Source organism: Pseudoliparis swirei, chromosome 7 (genome assembly GCF_029220125.1).
Source record: "Pseudoliparis swirei isolate HS2019 ecotype Mariana Trench chromosome 7, NWPU_hadal_v1, whole genome shotgun sequence".
Taxonomy (NCBI): Eukaryota; Metazoa; Chordata; class Actinopteri; order Perciformes; family Liparidae; genus Pseudoliparis; species Pseudoliparis swirei.
In genome coordinates, this window is record NC_079394.1 from 5828007 (window position 1) to 5845798 (window position 17792).

The following is a 17792-nucleotide window of genomic DNA, read 5'->3' on the forward strand; positions in this document are numbered from 1 at the left end:
CAGAGTACAACAAGGAGCAGCAGTGCTGCCAAATAATACAGACGTATTCAGATTACAAATTATACAGTGACTAAATTCCATGTGGTTCGTTTGGACTGTGTACAGTACAAATACAGTAAATGAATAAGGAATAGAACCTTTTGGATGTGACGGTTCTACTGGCGCAGACATTTCCTACACGTTGGACAAACCCATTAGCTTTGCTTTTCCTGGGTGTATTTTGTAAGAGTGGAAGCACGTTGGGATTCATAGCAGGCTAATTGGAAGAGCTCTGACAGCTCTAGCCACAAAGTCACTCCCAAGGTTATTATTTCCCCGATGGAGGCTGATCTTACTGAGGATATAATGCCTACTGATGTATTACCAGCAAACATGTTCCATGCTGCAGGCTAAAAATGGATCTGGGTCCCTGCGATGGAACGAGGGCGAGAAGAGACCGCCAGGACAGAGGCTGTTGTGTGTGGCGTGGCTTGAGGTTGGGCATGGAAGCTGCAGCCAAAATTGCCATAAGCCTGAGGCTATGCCTGGAGCCACACTTGAAGCAAGGAAATATTTTCTGTCCTTTCCCAATACGGCAAGAGGATTGTTCCTCTGGGTATAGTATCCAGCTGGATAGTAAATACAACCAACCCAAACATGTCAGTAAAGATTGCTGAAACACAACAATTGTGAATGTGTACCGGTATTCTAGCTGAAGTTGTGACTTGGGTATGTTTTCCAAATCAAAATGACTCCAATCAGATTACACTTAAGTAGGTATTAACATTATAAGTCTGTGGTGCATACTAAACTACTCATTTAGAACTATGGCTCAATTATTTCTCTTTTGTACACAGCTTGAGACAATGACTGTGAAAAACATTTTTACAAAGGGCCCAATGCATTCAGAGCCCTCTCCATCCCCCCATAACCAAATATATTAAAAGCATGGCAGTGTGTTGTCACTTTTCATTACACAGCCGGCTGTACATAGAGGGATATGCAGCAGTGATGACTTTGAGGGATGGTATCTGGTTATGAGTAAATCCCTGTGTCATTCTTCCAGTGAGCTACGGAGGTCCAAAGCACTGCTGCCGACAGTCGGCTAAGAGGATTTTACCAACAATGGGGCTGCTGCCACGGGGCTGGCGTGATAGGTAAGAATAGAGATGAGATGACCAGCCTGATCCTAAAATAATGACCTGGGTGTTTTTCTCATTTCGATTTTAGGATCAACATTATAATTTACATTCATCTTTGAGAAGTAAAGCCCACAACCGGATGCTGGAGTTGTGGTGTTTTGGGATTGGCATGTGTCACACAATAGGGAATTCTTCTTTAAAGGAAAACACAGTAGCTCGCATGTTTAGTTTAGTACTTCTAAAAAACTGTCATAATTTCTCGATTTTTCACCGTGAGAGTATTTACAAATCCACTTACACTATGTGTTGTTCGTGCCAATAGATGCAATGAGTCTGACAATAAAGGCCGTGTCATGCTACATTATGTTTTAAATTCAGCAGTATTCATTTATGTGAAAATAATTTTGAAATAAGAGAAGGGAGAACAGATAAAGGTAGAAGACCTTTCACAATCATATTTTTGAATTGTTGATAGCGGCTTGGATTTTGTTTTTGCATTCATTTTGACCATTTAGCAAAAAGAAAGGAACCACCCGATTGAAAAGGTTCCTATCAAGTATTTACAACCTCTAAAGATATGATATGGATGACTATATAATAATATGCAGGATTACTTTCATAGAGACTTCCAGTCTAATCTTGTGTAAATGAAAGGGTGAATGGAAGTCCAAAGACTCTATTATAACATGCTAATGTGAGTCTTAGTGCATGAGTTGTAAAATATACAATAGTGTGTGTTATGATCTGTGGGGGGAAGTAGCGAGCTGAGGCAGAGCCTAGATCCTGCCGGGGTTTTGGAGGGGCAGGGAAGGGGGGTCTGGTCTTATGGTAGCAAATCCTAACTCACAGACCTGCATCTGACTGACAGACAGGAAGGAGGAATATTTTTTTAAAGAGACGGGTATATGGATGCTGCCTGGGTGGTCTGCCAAAAGAAACAGAGTTCTGTATGTGTCCTCTCAGCATTAGCTGAGCTCCTCCTGACCCTCACCCCTCCTTCGAACCAACTGTCGCTGTACCGTCCACACGCATGACATCTGATTCCTCCAACCGCATAATCCAACAATGTTCGGTCTCAATGGCTCCACTTTCTTTTTAGCGCTGCACAATTGCCTCTCCATTTTTTGAACAGATCACATTTCATGCTAAATCTGCAGATGTGCTTAATGCAGGGCACAGTTGTCTGGTTCAATCGAACGCTGCAGCTCTTTTGTTTCACTTAATAGCTCCGCAGTGTGTAGACTGTAGAGTAAGGCTGCATACAGTGAGCCAGACATCAGTGTAAGCACACACACACACACACACACGAGAAGAGTGTGTTTCGCAGGGCCTCTAGTCCATTTTCTGGTATGCTCCTCCGTCAGGACGTCGAAGGGGGCCATGCAAGGGGAGGCAGCTTCTTCAACAAACAGAAATTTAGGGCCAGGCTGCAGAGATCGGCTAGCTAGTAAGCATTTCTCCGAGGCAAGCGCCTTAATGGCACCCTAAAAATCCTTCTTCTCGAACCACTCTCTCCTTCGACAGGCCTGCTGATATCTACTTACGTTTTTAGCCAGTCATTAATGGAGTGTTGAAGATGTCACCGATCTCAGATAAATGCACTTTTTTATGTATTTGTTTGGCTCTTTCCCCGTTTTCCTTCACAGCATTCTTTCAATCATCCTGTCTGGGCCATTAGGCTTGCTAAATTCCTCTTTAAATTCAGCTCTCTCCTGCTCGCTTTCCTGGTCAGACTAATAATATACAATCAGTGCCGTTTCCAAAGGCTTAGGTGCAAAACTGAATACTCTCTGTGCCTCATTGCCCCAGGACAAGTCTGCTCCCTGTCTGTAGTTTGTCCCTGCTTATGAAAAGGATCGTAAGTACTGGATTTATGTTCACGCAACCTTTGTTGTTGTTGTAATGATGATGCACTAGTGGTAAAAGCATCATAAGAAAGGAGGTTTATCTTACCAACTAATTATTTGATGATTTAATTTCCGTTCACTTAAAAGGCTAACATGATTACTATAGTGTTACTAGATTTTAACTGTCAACACACTGAATCTACTAGTGGTCCATTGTTACCGTCAGATATGTTGCAGAACATGGTAATCAGATGTCTGGACAAGGCAGATATTCCCACAGTGGATTTTCTGGAATGAAGTTTCCAGTGCGCAATTTTCACATGATCCTAAAAGTAAGTGGAAAAAGTTGCGAAAGCGTTTTAGCATAAAAGGTCTAAAAAATAATTAAATATCGAAGTTACACTACCGTTCAAAAGTTTGGGGTCATCCAGACAATTGTGTGTCTTCCATGAAAACTCACTTTTATTTATCAAATGAATTGAAAATTGAATAGAAAATATAGTCAAGACATTGACAAGGTTAGAAATAATGATTACTATTTGAAGTATTAATTTTGTTCTTCAAACTTCAAGCTCAAAGGAAGGCCAGTTGTATAGTTTATATCACCAGAATAACTGTTTTCAGCTGTGCTAACATAATTGCACAAGGGTTTTCTAATCAGACATTAGTCTTCTAAGGCGATTAGCAAACACAATGTACCATTAGAACACTGGAGTGATAGTTGATGGAAATGGGCCTCTATACACCTCTGGAGATATTTCATTAGAAACCAGACGTTTCCACCTAGAATAGTCATTTACCACATTAACAATGTATAGAGGGTATTTTTGATTAATGTTATCTTTATTGAAAAAAACAGTGCTTTTCTTTGAAAAATAAAGACATTTCTAAGTGACCCCAAACTTTTGAACGGTAGTGTATGTCCCGTTTGTTTTTGGATACCAGTGATAGTTGAACATTGAGCATCGCTGTGCACTTTGTCTGATTGTGTGTTGTCTTGTGAACTCTTTTTCCTGTTGCTTTGTTTTCGTGAGCATCAGCAGAAAACATTCCCTGGGGGATACTTGATAAAAGGGAAGGAAAAAAAGATTAATTAGAACAGTTACCTCCAGCTATTTTCACAGATGGAGTCGACATTTCGAGGGATTTCTTTTAGACATGCGGTCAAATGAGGAGGTGTGAATTGAGGAAAAGAGCACAAGAGAGACCAGGCTAAAACACAAACGCCATCCAAAAAACTTATTGAAAGTCTCTTTGAAGTGGAAGGCAAGGGAACATAATACAATTTCAATTCCGTTTCATGAATACCAGAAATGGGGGCTACATGAGAACCCACCACTTCAGTCCTCACATATTAAATATTGCTGACTTGGGGCTAAGTCAGTCAATTAATGAATAATAAATGGGGCTGGAAAGCAACATTTTCACATCCTTTATAGGTCAGAGTGTGCTGAGCCAGGGCTGCTGGTACCGCCGGGCATCATGGTTAGATATTACATGGCGATGTCTATACGACTGTACCTCAGAGCCATGTCAGCTGCTGCTCCACTCACACTACACACAACATTAATGACTAGCTGAGAGGGCATTATACAAGTTTGTTCTGTCCCGTTTCTCCAACTTCTCCTCTCCCTCTCTCACACAGTGTTTGCTGCTTTTATCACTGCTCGTTAATCTTCACTCATCTCTCCCCTATTCGTGCACAGCGTAAAGGAAGCATTTTTTAAAGTCTGAAACAACATCCTGTTAGTTGCAGCACATATCTTATTGTGCAAAGCAGTCTAGCCGGCATTGATGACGGGGGAACAACGCACACTGCTGCAAACCAAAAACAACAACACTGGGGCAAATACAGACTGATGCGTCACTACCGCTACTTCATTCTCTGTTATCTTCGTTATTCAGCTCCTCTTGAATCAGCTATTGAAAGGTAATTAAGCGATTCATCAAGTCAGTTTCAATTACTGGGAGCTTGACAGTTGCAGATTACAATCAGTAGGTGTTTGGGGGGGGAAAGGAGAGAGGGAGCCTTCAAAAAGGGAAAAAAAGAGAAGCGGAAATAGACAAGAAGTACCAACAGATGAGGCAGCAATGAGATGGTCAGGAAGCTTCTTCAGGTGTCAAGAGGTACTGTAGCCTCATGATCAGTGGTCCCCAAACTACGGCCCGCGGGCCGGATCCGGCCCGCCTCCCCATTTGGACCGGCCCCCTGAATAATACCAGAGACGCGTTCCGATTTATTATTTTTTTCACCTGGCCCGCTGCCGTTGAGATTGCAGTGATTAAGACCCGGAGAAAATGTGGAGTGAGTGGTGCTCTTCGCAATAGAACATCTTTGATGGGACGTGTCGCGTCTCGGCCAATCAGCGTTCAGATGTCCACAGCGTTTGGGAAATTAGGTTAGCTTGAATGTGTTCACACCGGACGCAGCAGTCTCGACGCGCGTCGAAAAAAAAGTGTGTTCAGACCAGACGCGTCGCGACCGCAGAGTACTTCCACTTTTTAGTGGACTGAGCTGCTCTCCCACTGCGCTTCTCGCTGCTCTCTCTCTTCTTCTCTCTTTGATACGTGTCTCTGACTTTTCCACCTACGGCGGCAGATCTCCTCTGCCATGAAACACATATGCCGGTGTTACACCCCTCCTGGTTTTCAAACCTACTGGTTTCCCTGCGCGTGCGTGCGTTGTGTTCTCTTCACATCTGCAGCGGGGCTGTCTCGCTCACCAGAGACGTCACACATTCACAAACATATTGCTGGAGATCTTCAAGCCATCTTTCATATCCATTTCAGCGATTACGATTGTATAAATGAGCAGAGCATCACAGCCACGTATGAAGAAATACATTTTCGAAAAAATAAAAAGATCGCCCGACCTGGTTTCGATCCCTTTCACGCAAAAGGAGTCTGCACTCAAAGACATGCAGTCTGTGCGCTGCGCCACCAGATATTAGTTTCAAGTCAAGTAATTTATATATTGATCCATTAAGTCACATTTCTTATGTATTCATGGGAACAGTTTGGTCGAAGGGATCTGGAACAACTGGTTACCTTGAGCGGATATTTCCACTTTGAAACATGTTTAGCGATGTTTGTTCGCAACGCAACAACCACACAATATCGCACACAGGTGAGCACAGGTGAGCACATCCCACATCCCCCCCCCGGCTGGCCCTCCAGCAGGCAAGGCAAACGTTATGTGGCCCTCTTAGGAAAAAGTTTGGGGACCACTGCTCATGATGATGGAGCAACAGGCTTCATCGCTACCACCCACTCTTTTAGCTTCTGCGTTCACCAGCTGGAGGTCTTGACAGTGCATCAGCTACACTATCATTACTCTATCATGGACTGGAAGGAGTGTAATGTCACAACTATGAATGAAAAATAGCCCTTTTACCATCCAAATGGCAATCACACCAAAGAACACATACCATTTGCTCCCTGACATAGAGTCACTCCTTATAAAGCTCACGCGTACGGTACTTTAGCCTCTGATTTATGACAACCAGTTACCAGCTCACTTTTAAAAGCAGTTGTGTGTTGGTGCTAAGAGCACTCAAGGATGTGCAGCCATTAGGCCGGTGAAAGGACGACTTCAATTTATGTTTCGCTGATTAACCCCACTTTCTGCTTGCACACTTTTACACATTAGGTTAAAAAATAATTCATCTGGGAGGAACTATAATGCCTCTTAGTTATCCATTAAAGTCAGGTTTACTACTATCTTGATGGATATCATAAGTCACCCAGCGAAGGTTGTAACTGCTGGACCTAATATAGGATAATTGGCCGTACCATTTATCTCATGGGGTTTTGAATATCCAAAAGGTACACCTTTATCACGACGGTTCCTTTCGTCATTATATTTGCAGACTCTACACGATTACCTATCGCTAATAATGTCATTCAAGCAAGATTTGGCCGATATTGGATTGTAAAGGGTACAATAATTACATTTTAAGTTTCAATCAAAAGACCTGATTGTATATATTTAATTTCCCCGTCTTATTTTTTATTTATCTTCACCCCATTTTTCATTTCCAGACATGATTAAGTCTAAGCCAGTGTAGGTTAGAGCAGATTAATGTGAAGAGATTTATATATATAAATTATAAATGTTTTATGGGGTTTATTTCTACTCTGACAGCGTACGTTACATGTTGGCATTCTATCACCACATATAACTTCCTGGGCTCACACATTACTGTTGGCTCTCGGATGCATCATCTTCTGTCTTGGCTCCCAAGAAGGCTTGCACTCCTCTACCTTATGCTCACATAATCTACTGGTGACCTTTCGCTTTGGAACATTATGAAACCATTATGTAAATACGGAAACAACTTTGCATAAAATAGTGATGATTATACGGTAACATAATGCCGGCCTATGTAACACAAATACTCAGGTTTCACTAACCATAAATGTAATGGAAAACAATAGTGAGCCAACAGCTCATTGAAATGAAGACAAACAGGTCTGGAGCCAGCAGGACTGTCAAAACACCATCGCAGTCAAATGGGAGCTATCATACTGTATCCTCGGAACAACAACGCAGAAGCCAGAAACCCTTTTACTCGCTGTTTTTCTTCCCATCCCTCTTTTTTTGATGGATTAGGTCAAATGAAGCTAAAACACTTACCTACTTCCAGTCTGCAAGATATCTTACTATCCAACTCCCAGGTGTCCCAACTGTAGAATTATTACAAGTTGCTGTGCACTAATCTTTACATTGTCCTCAAAAGCGTCGACGACTAATGTCCCTAGATACTGTGCATTGTCTGAGTGGATTTCCATTAGAGGTGATGAGATAACACCCATGTGTGTAAAATGGGATTGCAATAGTTTGGGGGATCCCACTAATCTATTCTGAAGAGAACCCTTAATACCGATGTGTGCTTGGGAGATTCTCTCCAGTGATCAATACCCATGCATTAGAAGAGATAACTGTTGGTGAGGTTGTGTCCAAAGCAACAACAAAAAGAGGCAGAATGGTCTGCAGTTGAACCTGGCTTAGCTTCTGCCACAACACACAATATCACCCACTGTGCAGTGTATTGGTGTCTGAAAAGAGTTATGGATGCATTACTCCACCTGTGACTTACACTTCCTTGATTTTAATCACCTATCCGGCAGGTGTTTTTGGTATTGCTTATCAAACTCAAATCTCACCTTATACCAATCCATACATTTACCTGATGCATTTAAAATCTATTTTGAATTAATATCTATGATTTAGCTTTTTACGAACACATATTATTTCCCAACATGTGAGCTCATTATAGTGATACATCCAGATATCCAGTATATTAAATGAAGTCTTTTAGTATTTTGCATACATACCCAGATTGGAGGAGGCCCTTCCCTCTGCGGCCCTGTCCTTCAAACCCTCAGCTATAGACAGCTGCTGTTCATGGTACTGCTTGGCTCTCTCCAAGTCCTGCATGCAGCGAGCAGCGTGACCCAGTCCTGCGTAGGCTCTCATCTCAATGGACTTTTCTTCCAGCTCCTGGGAGAGCTCCAGAACGTGAGTATGGTAGGACATGGCCTTGTCAAAGTTACGGTGGTAGTGGTAGGCACTGCCTAGGTTACTATACGCACGAGCTTCCTCTCGCTTATTTTCCAGGGCCTTGGCAATGCCCAGATGCTGCTCGTGGCTTTGAACCGCGTTGTCAAAGTCTCCCATGGCAATGTAGACGGCCCCCATGTTCCCCAGCTCGCGAGCCTCAGACAGCGGATCCTTGGACTGCTTGGCCAGCAGGACGCACTGCTTGTGGCTGGCCAGGGCGTTCGGATAGTCTCCGATGGCCGTATATACATGGCCCAGGCTGCTCAGCGCCATGGAAGCAGCCTATGGATAAAGAGACAGACAAATATAGACAGCAGATAAGAAAAAAAGCAAGGCAATAAAACTGTGGTCAAATGAAAAAAATATATTATTATACCCATATGACATCAATACTGAGTGCCGTTGTTGCCTTTACATCCCAGATTCCCGACACACACTTAAACTTTTAATTTAGCCAGAAATATTGTACATCAAATGGAAGAAAAATACATTCCTGAATTCCCAAACCTGTGAGGGGGCTTACAGCTCAAAGACCAAACAACAGGCAAAAACTGATTTGATTTTGTCGTTGCGAAGCAAGGAGGGAGGTAAAGTGTGATGCAGATCAGCGCAGCAGCACGCTTGTTTTAAAGCCGACAGTTTGTCCACTGCAATCACGCTTCATGCCTCGCCACCACCAATGGAACAAAGACACTGCTAATCAGGAGGCAGAGGAGAGGTTTTAGCCTCACAGCAGAGCTGTGGGGGGGCCAACTGGCTGACTGGCTGGCTGCTGGCAAGAACTCTCAGGCTTAAAACATGGAGAAAACAATATTATGTATATTCTCTTCTTCCATTTTCACAAGCAAAGTCCTCCTGTGAAAACACAACTACACTGAACACCAGCTACAACTGCAAAAGGAGAGGTCTAGCAGGAACATAGAGAGGTTCCTCAGAATGCAGTCTTGACCCCCTATGTGACACATTCACTGCCGGCTTATTATTACGTGTTTATACAAAGGGTAAACAGCTGGGAATTGGGGTCAGCTGTCTTTGTGTGACCAGATGTTCAATTAATCATGCAGGACCAGCTAATAAAGCGTCTACTTCCTGAGGTCCCACTCTGCATTCTCCAGCCAGGAACGGGGTTGGATGCAGGCCAGCGGAGAGGGCAGACAGTGAAGGCCACAGTGCTGCCCATCTTGCCCAGCTTGGAGCCTCAGCAACAGGGATGCTGGGAGCATTTCGAACCAGACAACTTCAAAGTCAAAAGTCGGCTCCAGTAAATGCTCGACTACTCAATGAGGTTTCAGTAGCGAGCTTATGAAAGCACTTTTCACATCCATATATTGCAAAACTGGCCACTGATGCTTGCAACGGGCTTCAGTGGAGGCACAAGTACAATCTCTTGAACGTGAAATTTACTTATGTATTATCCCATATACAGTATACATCAATATTTCATTTGAATATATTACATTTTTTTCCCTCCAGCATCACATAATAAAACTGAATAAATGGAAAGCAAAGCATATGGTTGAGAAGAAGAATACAACACTCTTAAAGATGCTTTTCTTTGAATCATTCATGCATTATTTTTCTAAACACACTCAGACGCACGTAAACCCCACCTACCTATCTTTCCTTCATTTCACATAGCTGCTGATGCCTGGAACCAATTACCTACTGACATAAGGACTTCCATCAGTTTGCTCAAGTTTAAAGACTCAACAAGGCATTATACAGGCCCAGGGAGGCAATTACCCTTCGTCACAACTGTTGCCGTTTCATGTTTCCAGATAGCCTATCTAGGGCTGCTCATTTACATGTGCCTTCTGAAGCTTCGCTCCATCTCAAACTTCCATTTTTGTGAGCTGAAAACAGAGACGATTCCCCTTCTCCGTCTGTATGCAACACGAATGCGAGACAAGGGAGAGCAATCTTTCCAGGTGGGATGCGTTGCTCTTGTGATCAGTGTCCCTCGAAAGTGAGACTGCAACGCGGCATTTTCTCCTCCGATGGACGCCAAGATAATGAGGAGCCAGCCTCGCTAGTCACACGGGATGCATGCGTTTGGCTCGGATACAGACACTGGGACCATATTGCTCACTTCTGACTGCAGCCCTCTCCCACTACTTCCCATTCTGACTTCCCACCAGTATCGCAAAATAGCATTCTGTCTGGGAAAGAAATAATTGCCCAAAGTACATCATTTCCGCCAAATTAACTTCATTCTAATTTGATGCCATTTCTTTTCTGCACTCATCTCCCCCCCCCCCCCCCCCCCCTTTCCTGTCCACACCATCTCCTCCACTTCTCTCAACCCTTCTGCAGAGTCAGATCTGATTGTGTTTACAGAGTCCAGCCCTTCACCGGATGTGTGCTTATTTGATTAATCCCAGCGCCGTGCTCCATAAACTGTTGATAAACCCCTGGCTCTTATCAGCAAACACATTTTGCGCCAAGGGTCTCCTAATGAAAGGTAAAACAGTTCTGCCTGTGAGAGGCGAGAAAGAGAGCAGGGAGGCAGCAGCAGAGGGCTGACATGTTAATCAGGAATACTTGGCTCCAACAACATTATTCCATTTATTTCCTCTGACAAGGACAGTGGTTTGGGATTCCTTGCCGATTCTCCTCTGTCAGCCCCCTTTACTAAGTATGTTTATATTCTGTAGAACATTAGAGATATGGCTTTCATAGCACATGCGACAGGTAATGTATTGTACTGAGCATAATTGGCCCCTTATGCCATGGAGTGGAGCTGCTCTTGATGGCTGGGCTTGGTGCAAGATCTGTGACTCTGAGCCGCTGTTTAATGTTCTTATTTCCTGCCCACCACTTCCCTTCCATGGTGAGCTCTGTGGGTTTGCCTCGCAGCTGTGTGAATATGCCTTTAGAGATCCTCCCCATTTCTTTTGGACCTATATGAGCTCTAATATATGCCAAACGACCAAGGCCATCGTCACAGACTGGGAGAGCAAATAAGACAACCAGGGTTGTCATGGAGACGTAAATAGTTGGACCGAGCCTCGTAGGAGCACAATAAACATTTCTGTGGAATCTCCGTCTGAGTGGCCAGAAATGGAACAACAAATCAAGCATCCATTGCTTTGGCGTCGTTCCACTGCCATAAAGAAAGGCTTTCCTGTTGCTCATTTTATTTGAGACAAAATTCTCCCCTGGCAGTTTTGCAGACATCCCCAATGCAATCCAATGTCAGTAAGGCAACTGTTAATTATAATACTTGTACATATACAAATTATAATAAAATAATTGTAATTATTAATAAAATGAAATAATTTCAGAAAACTTAAATTATTTTGTTGTTTGTGATGTAAAACAATTAAGGAATAGTGAGGATAAGCGAGAGGCAGGTAGGTGTAAGGTGTTAAAGAGCGTCCAGTTGGCCCCCTGTCCAAAAGCCATGTCCTGCAGGAGGGCAGGGCAGCCACTACTTCAGTAAAGTGCTGTTAATAGGATTATATGGGCGAGGAGGAGTCACTCTCTCTTGACAAGAAGGGAAGGAGAACAGGTTTGATTCCATTACTGCAGAGGTGGGAACAACCCCGTCTTTCACTGGACACCAATACAGATGTTAGGCCAGAGGAAAAAAGCATTGTTTGCAAGGATACAGATACTTGCACTAACTGCATTCACTGGAATAAACACATGTTACATTTCTATATAATGCCTAAATCACCATGGATACAAATTCAAATAATTTTAATTAATCAATTAATTGTCAATTGTTGTTAATCGTGAAAATACCTATTGTAACTTCTGAGAGATGTAAATAGTACAACACAGAGAACCAGAAAACGTTTATTTGAAGAAGCTGGAAACATCACTATTTGTTAATGATCTATCTAATTGACCGAAATAAGTAATCAAATATGTGATCGGTTTTCCAAATAGTTGATTGACGAAATTCATCAGTTATTTGCATCATCGCGAACAGACTAAAATGATCAAATATATTCCAGTGGAAGTATTTGTGTGTTCGAGAGCTACATACAGTATGCTCTGAGTGCAGACTGCTATTTAATGACGGCAGTTGAACAGCAGAGAGAAAAAAACAAGCCGGTGCTTTACCAATCACTTCAAAAAGAGGACGTGTGACACACACACACACACACACACACACAGCTATCTAATTAAAAGGCAGTGCAGAGGGAATGTGAGGAGGACCATGGACCAGTGTTTCCCTTAACGAGCTGGGCTCAGGCAGCAACAGGAGCTGGCTGGCAGGGAACATAATGGCACACTGGAGGGAGTGGGGCGAGGGCAGGGCGGGGAGGAAGGAGGGGGGGGGGGGCGGCGATAAAAGGCTACAGGAGAGATTGTGTTTGAAGGATGAGAGAAGAGAATGCCGGAAACCTCCCCAGGGCGAGGATTTCTTTAGATCTGAATCACCTGCACAGAAGCATTTTGACAAAAAAGGACACATCTCAACTGTAATATACTCAGAGATGGAAGAGAGCAGTCAGAGAGGCTTTCAAAGACACATCAAAGATCCTTCCTAGAGGGGCATGTTCTTGTCTGTATGTGCAAAGAAACATGTATGCGCGAGAGCGAAAGAGGGGGAGTATAGCGAAGGCATGCTGATGATGTGCAAGCTGGGGCGGGGAGGGATATGATAAAATATTCATTTGTATACCCAATTTTTTCACCTCGCTCAGTGTTTGCATACAGATATACAGTAAATCCTACGGGAGCCCCTATTAGATCAGCCAAATGACTGCCTTCTCTGCCAGATCAAAACCGTCTGCTTATTGAACCGGGCAAATGCTGTGCTCTGCCAAGTGAGGACAGGTTCAGCTGTGCCCGGTTGCTCTCTTTAATACATACACTCACCAGCATACACAGAAGGATTCAGCAGTCCACTGTGGCAAATGAGCCCGGCACAGGCCACAACTAATCTAACTTTGCTTCTGAAGCCAAATTATAGACCCCGTTATCTTTAGGTTTTGAAATGATATTTGTGAATGTCATTACTTCCCGAATCCCAAATCAGTGTCTAGAATTAAACGTGTTTTGAAAAGCTGTTTCAGATAAACACAAACACAGATACCAGAAGTTACCTTGCAGTTAACCGATTTCAATAATCAATCATCATAGATAATCAGATCTATTAAAACTGGAGCCACTTGTTTCTCCATGACCTGTGTGACATCCAGCTAATAGATAGAAGACGCCAGAAGGCCTGGAGCTTGATAATTCCTTAACCTTCACAGTACATGTTCACAAAGGACTGATTGTCACTAAAGGTCAAGCTACGGGTAAGGGCCCTCATGACAGCTACGACGCTGCCCGTCAGACTGTCTGCGGCTCAAACACACGAACGCCCATGCAGCATTTCATGAAGTGAACTGACGATACATACACGCTGCAGTGCAGGCAACGCTTACAAGAGTGAAAAAGCACTCTTTTTTTTGTCTTAACTGTCAGTGCAGTCCTGCCAGGCACATTGTGGATCGTTAGTGGTCACCCCAGAGACACAGTATACAATCTCTCACACGTCCTTCCACAGAGACACACAGTAATACACAAATATAGCAAATGTATCCAAAACCTCTGTGGCTTCTGTCTGTCACAGTGTGTGTGTGTGTGTGTGTGTGTGTGTGTGTGTGTGTGTGTGTGTGTGTGTGTGTGTGTGTGTGTGTGTGCGTGTGTGCACGTATGCGTGTATGTGCGGTTGCATTTTGCATTTGTGCTAGGGCATGTATGCTTGTGCGTGCGTGTTTGTTTGAGGCCGTGTTCTGAAGAAACACAAGAGGCACCGAATTAAATTGGATATGGCGGTCTCCATTGGTGGTATAGTAGACAATTTAACTATTCCCTTCGAGTGATAAGGGAGTTTGATCTCTCTCTCTCTCTCGCTCTCTCGACAAAACAAGGTTTACAGAAATGGCCAAATGTTAAGAGAGGAAAAGCATCTCCTGCATCTCTTGAGGGAGGCGCTGTAACTGAGCTGGAGCTTTGCTCCACCTCTCCAGCCCCCAGAGCCCCTACCTCAGTCCCAGCGCCTGTCCCCAGTGACATGATATCAGCATTGTGCAAATGCTCAAACAGCCCTCCTGCCTTCGGATACAAACACATGAATCTTAAGTCTGGTTGAGGAGGAAATTGAAGAGGTGGCACTCGGCGGGGAAGCGGGGCACTGTGAATGAATCTTAATGTACTCTAAATCAGAGCAACGCCTTGAAGGGCTGCACGGGGCTGCTGTTTATTTCTGTACTGAATTCAAATCTCCACGGGCATAACTGTGTGATGCCTGCTGTTGCAGGGAATCAATTCTTGAGAGACCTTGTGATGGTGACAGAAGGGGAAATCACAGTGGCGTTTGAAAGTCATTCCGGGAGGGGTTAGAGGTAAACATCACGGTTTGCCCCTTTGCCAGGCCTCAAGCTACAGGGCAAAGCATGACGCTGCAAGCAGTGGATAACTCCTTCTTTAAACACGAATAGGGGTTAGGGGCAGCTAAAGCGACTCTGCTGGATGGGATCAGAACTGACTGTAGTGATTCAAATTGGCCGACCTGTCGGCAGCAGAAATACTCTGAGCCACACTAAAAAAAATATAATGATCTAAAAGTCTATCCATTATAAGCTAATTAGCTGTTTTTATGACTTCCTGCTGGGTCGGAGAACACAGTGCCAAATATTGAATCGCTCACTTGCATCTGAGAGCATTCAGCAGGAAGCCGGGCAGTTAATCCAAGGTAGCAGGAGTCCAGGGTTATTCAAGGGCATTTTGGAGACCCAAGGATGGGTGGCGCTGTCCTTGTAAGCCCCCAAAACTGGACAAATCAGGCCTGACGTATAGGTCTACACATAGTCCAACCCTTTTCTGTGGTACACGGAAAATTCCATTTCTTAAGTGGGAGAGGAGAGGACAGGAGAGATAAGAGAACGCAGGTTAAGGTCTGAGGACCCAGATCAATATGAGCTGGCTAGAGCTGTTGCCTGCAGCCACCTGACACAATGAAAGAAATGAAGAGTGACAACCAAATGTCCAGACTCTCAGCACTTCAGCGTTCCTTTTCAGAAAGGAGCTTTTGTTCTGCTCGGCTCTAATCCATCTGCAACAGCAGCGAACCCATGCTGAATGCGTTTAGATCAAATCTGTGAAATAGAAGGATGCATGGCTGCTTTCAATCGCTTTGTTTTTAAGTGAGTTTTTCTTTGGTGATATGTAAAGGCAAGCTTCATGAAAAGGCGGTGAATAAAAAAGTAGATCGATGTTGAAAGGAGTAAAGAGAAATAATTGGTAAGGTGTCAATTGGCTAAATCGACTGTATGCATCATGTCCTTCGATCAACTTCTCAGCTCTTTCTTTTCATGAGTGAGGAAGGTCTGACACGGTCAGCACTGCAGTCAGTGAGTATGTGTGTAGTTCTGAAGCGGTGAAATGAAAATTGACCTAATTGCACCTCTTGTCATGTCAGTATCAGGTCAACACCGGCAAAACAGGGGATGTTTTATTCCTGGTTAACATAATAAAATGGTGGCTGCCACAGGCCAGAAGGCTCAGATCTCTCTGTGGCTTTGCTATAATTATGTGTTAATAAATTAACCATTTGACTGTTAAGAGACACCCAGGACAACCTTTGTCGTGTACACAGGAAAAAGAAGAAGAAAAAACTGCACAGCATCCGATTTACAGCAATATTCTTGTAGCTACACAATTAAATGATGTTTGTATTAACATTTGATCAAAAATATGAAAGGTGTCACTCGTGGTGACAAACTCACAGAGATGTATCATCCTACTCTGCAGCTCTGCAAAGCATTATAGTCTCTTTTGTTGTTTCCTGACTCACACATTCTTCTCTAATAAATCCTGTTTTCAGCAGCAGCCGGCGGCTGTCGTCACTTTATGCATCTATGACAAATAAAGTTGGCAACTGTTGAAGACATTGGAACATCTAGCAGCTAAAGTTCCACGCATTATTCCTTGGAGTTGGTGATGACAATGACAAAATAAAAGAACGTTGAATATTTGACTGAAATGTGTGAGCTAGCCAGAACCATTACTTCAAAATGAGGGCTATTATTGACAGCTGTACCTGTCGGACACATTTGCTAAAACTTTTGACGTGTGAAATGTTTTTTAGGACTATCTCAGATGTTACATTTCTTGGGTTGAAGGTGATCAAATAAGGAAAATAAATGTCAGGGAACAATACAAGTCTCACAATATATATGTTATGCATGCTGAGTAAATTCAAAATCAGCCATATGCGTGACAGATCAAGGTATATCTCTGGTGTTGTATACCCTATATCTATACAGGACTGTCTCAGAAAATTAGAATATTGTGATGAAGTTCTTTATTTTCTGTAATGCAATTAAAAAAACAAAAATGTCATGCATTCTGGATTCATTACAAATCAACTGAAATATTGCAAGCCTTTTATTCTTTTAATATTGCTGATTATGGCTTACAGCTTAAGAAAACTCAAATATCCTATCTCTAAATATTAGAATATCATGAAAAAGTATACTAGTAGGGTATTAAACAAATCACTTGAATTGTCTAATTAACTCGAAACACCTGCAAGGGTTTCCTGAGCCTTGACAAACACTCAGCTGTTATAAATCTTTTTTTTTACTTGGTCTGAGGAAATATTAAAATTTTATGAGATAGGATTTTAGAGTTTTCTTAAGCTGTAAGCCATAATCAGCAATATTAAAAGAATAAAAGGCTTGCAATATTTCAGTTGATTTGTAATGAATCCAGAATGCATGACATTTTTGTTTTTTTAATTGCATTACAGAAAATAAAGAACTTTATCACAATATTCTAATTTTCTGAGACAGTCCTGTATAATACAAAAGTATCCCCATCAAAACAACCTACCATCTCTCACCTGTAAGCGCACTCAAGCCTCTTACAGACTCTTGTTATCATGCTCAGAAGTGTTGGGCGAATAAATCTGCATTGACACGCGGCTGAGAGAGTAAAAGGAGCTTGTTCCACCTGCAGCACACAAACCATTTAAATCCCTTCCTCCCTCTGTGCTTTTATTCCCCAAATGTAATTACAAGCCTGGTGAGGGTGGCTACAGTTGCCTGGGAAGTCTGCAGAACGCAGCATCAACATCGGCCCTTGGTGGGATCAAGAGACAGGGCTGTCCCTCATAAGCGCCTCAGTGCTCCATAGCCTGTGGCTCTTCCAAACTACACGAGACAAACCCTGGGCTCTCAGCACCACCGGGTCCTTTGCTCTGGCCCCAGGCGGAAAGAACTGGTCCCCCTGATAAAGACTGAAAAGAGGATC

At 43.1% G+C, this 17792-nt stretch overlaps 1 protein-coding gene across 3 annotated transcripts in view; it reads right to left on the reverse strand.

Annotated features, from left to right (window-relative positions):
• The window catches only part of ttc28 (tetratricopeptide repeat domain 28), a 165393-nt gene that overhangs the window by 26143 nt on the left and 121458 nt on the right, over nt 1–17792 (reverse strand). For all 3 annotated transcript variants that reach the window (XM_056418771.1, XM_056418770.1, XM_056418773.1), the window contains one exon: nt 8306–8813. In XM_056418771.1, coding sequence (XP_056274746.1) covers nt 8306–8813 — 508 coding nt within the window. The remainder of the gene's footprint in view (nt 1–8305; nt 8814–17792) is intronic.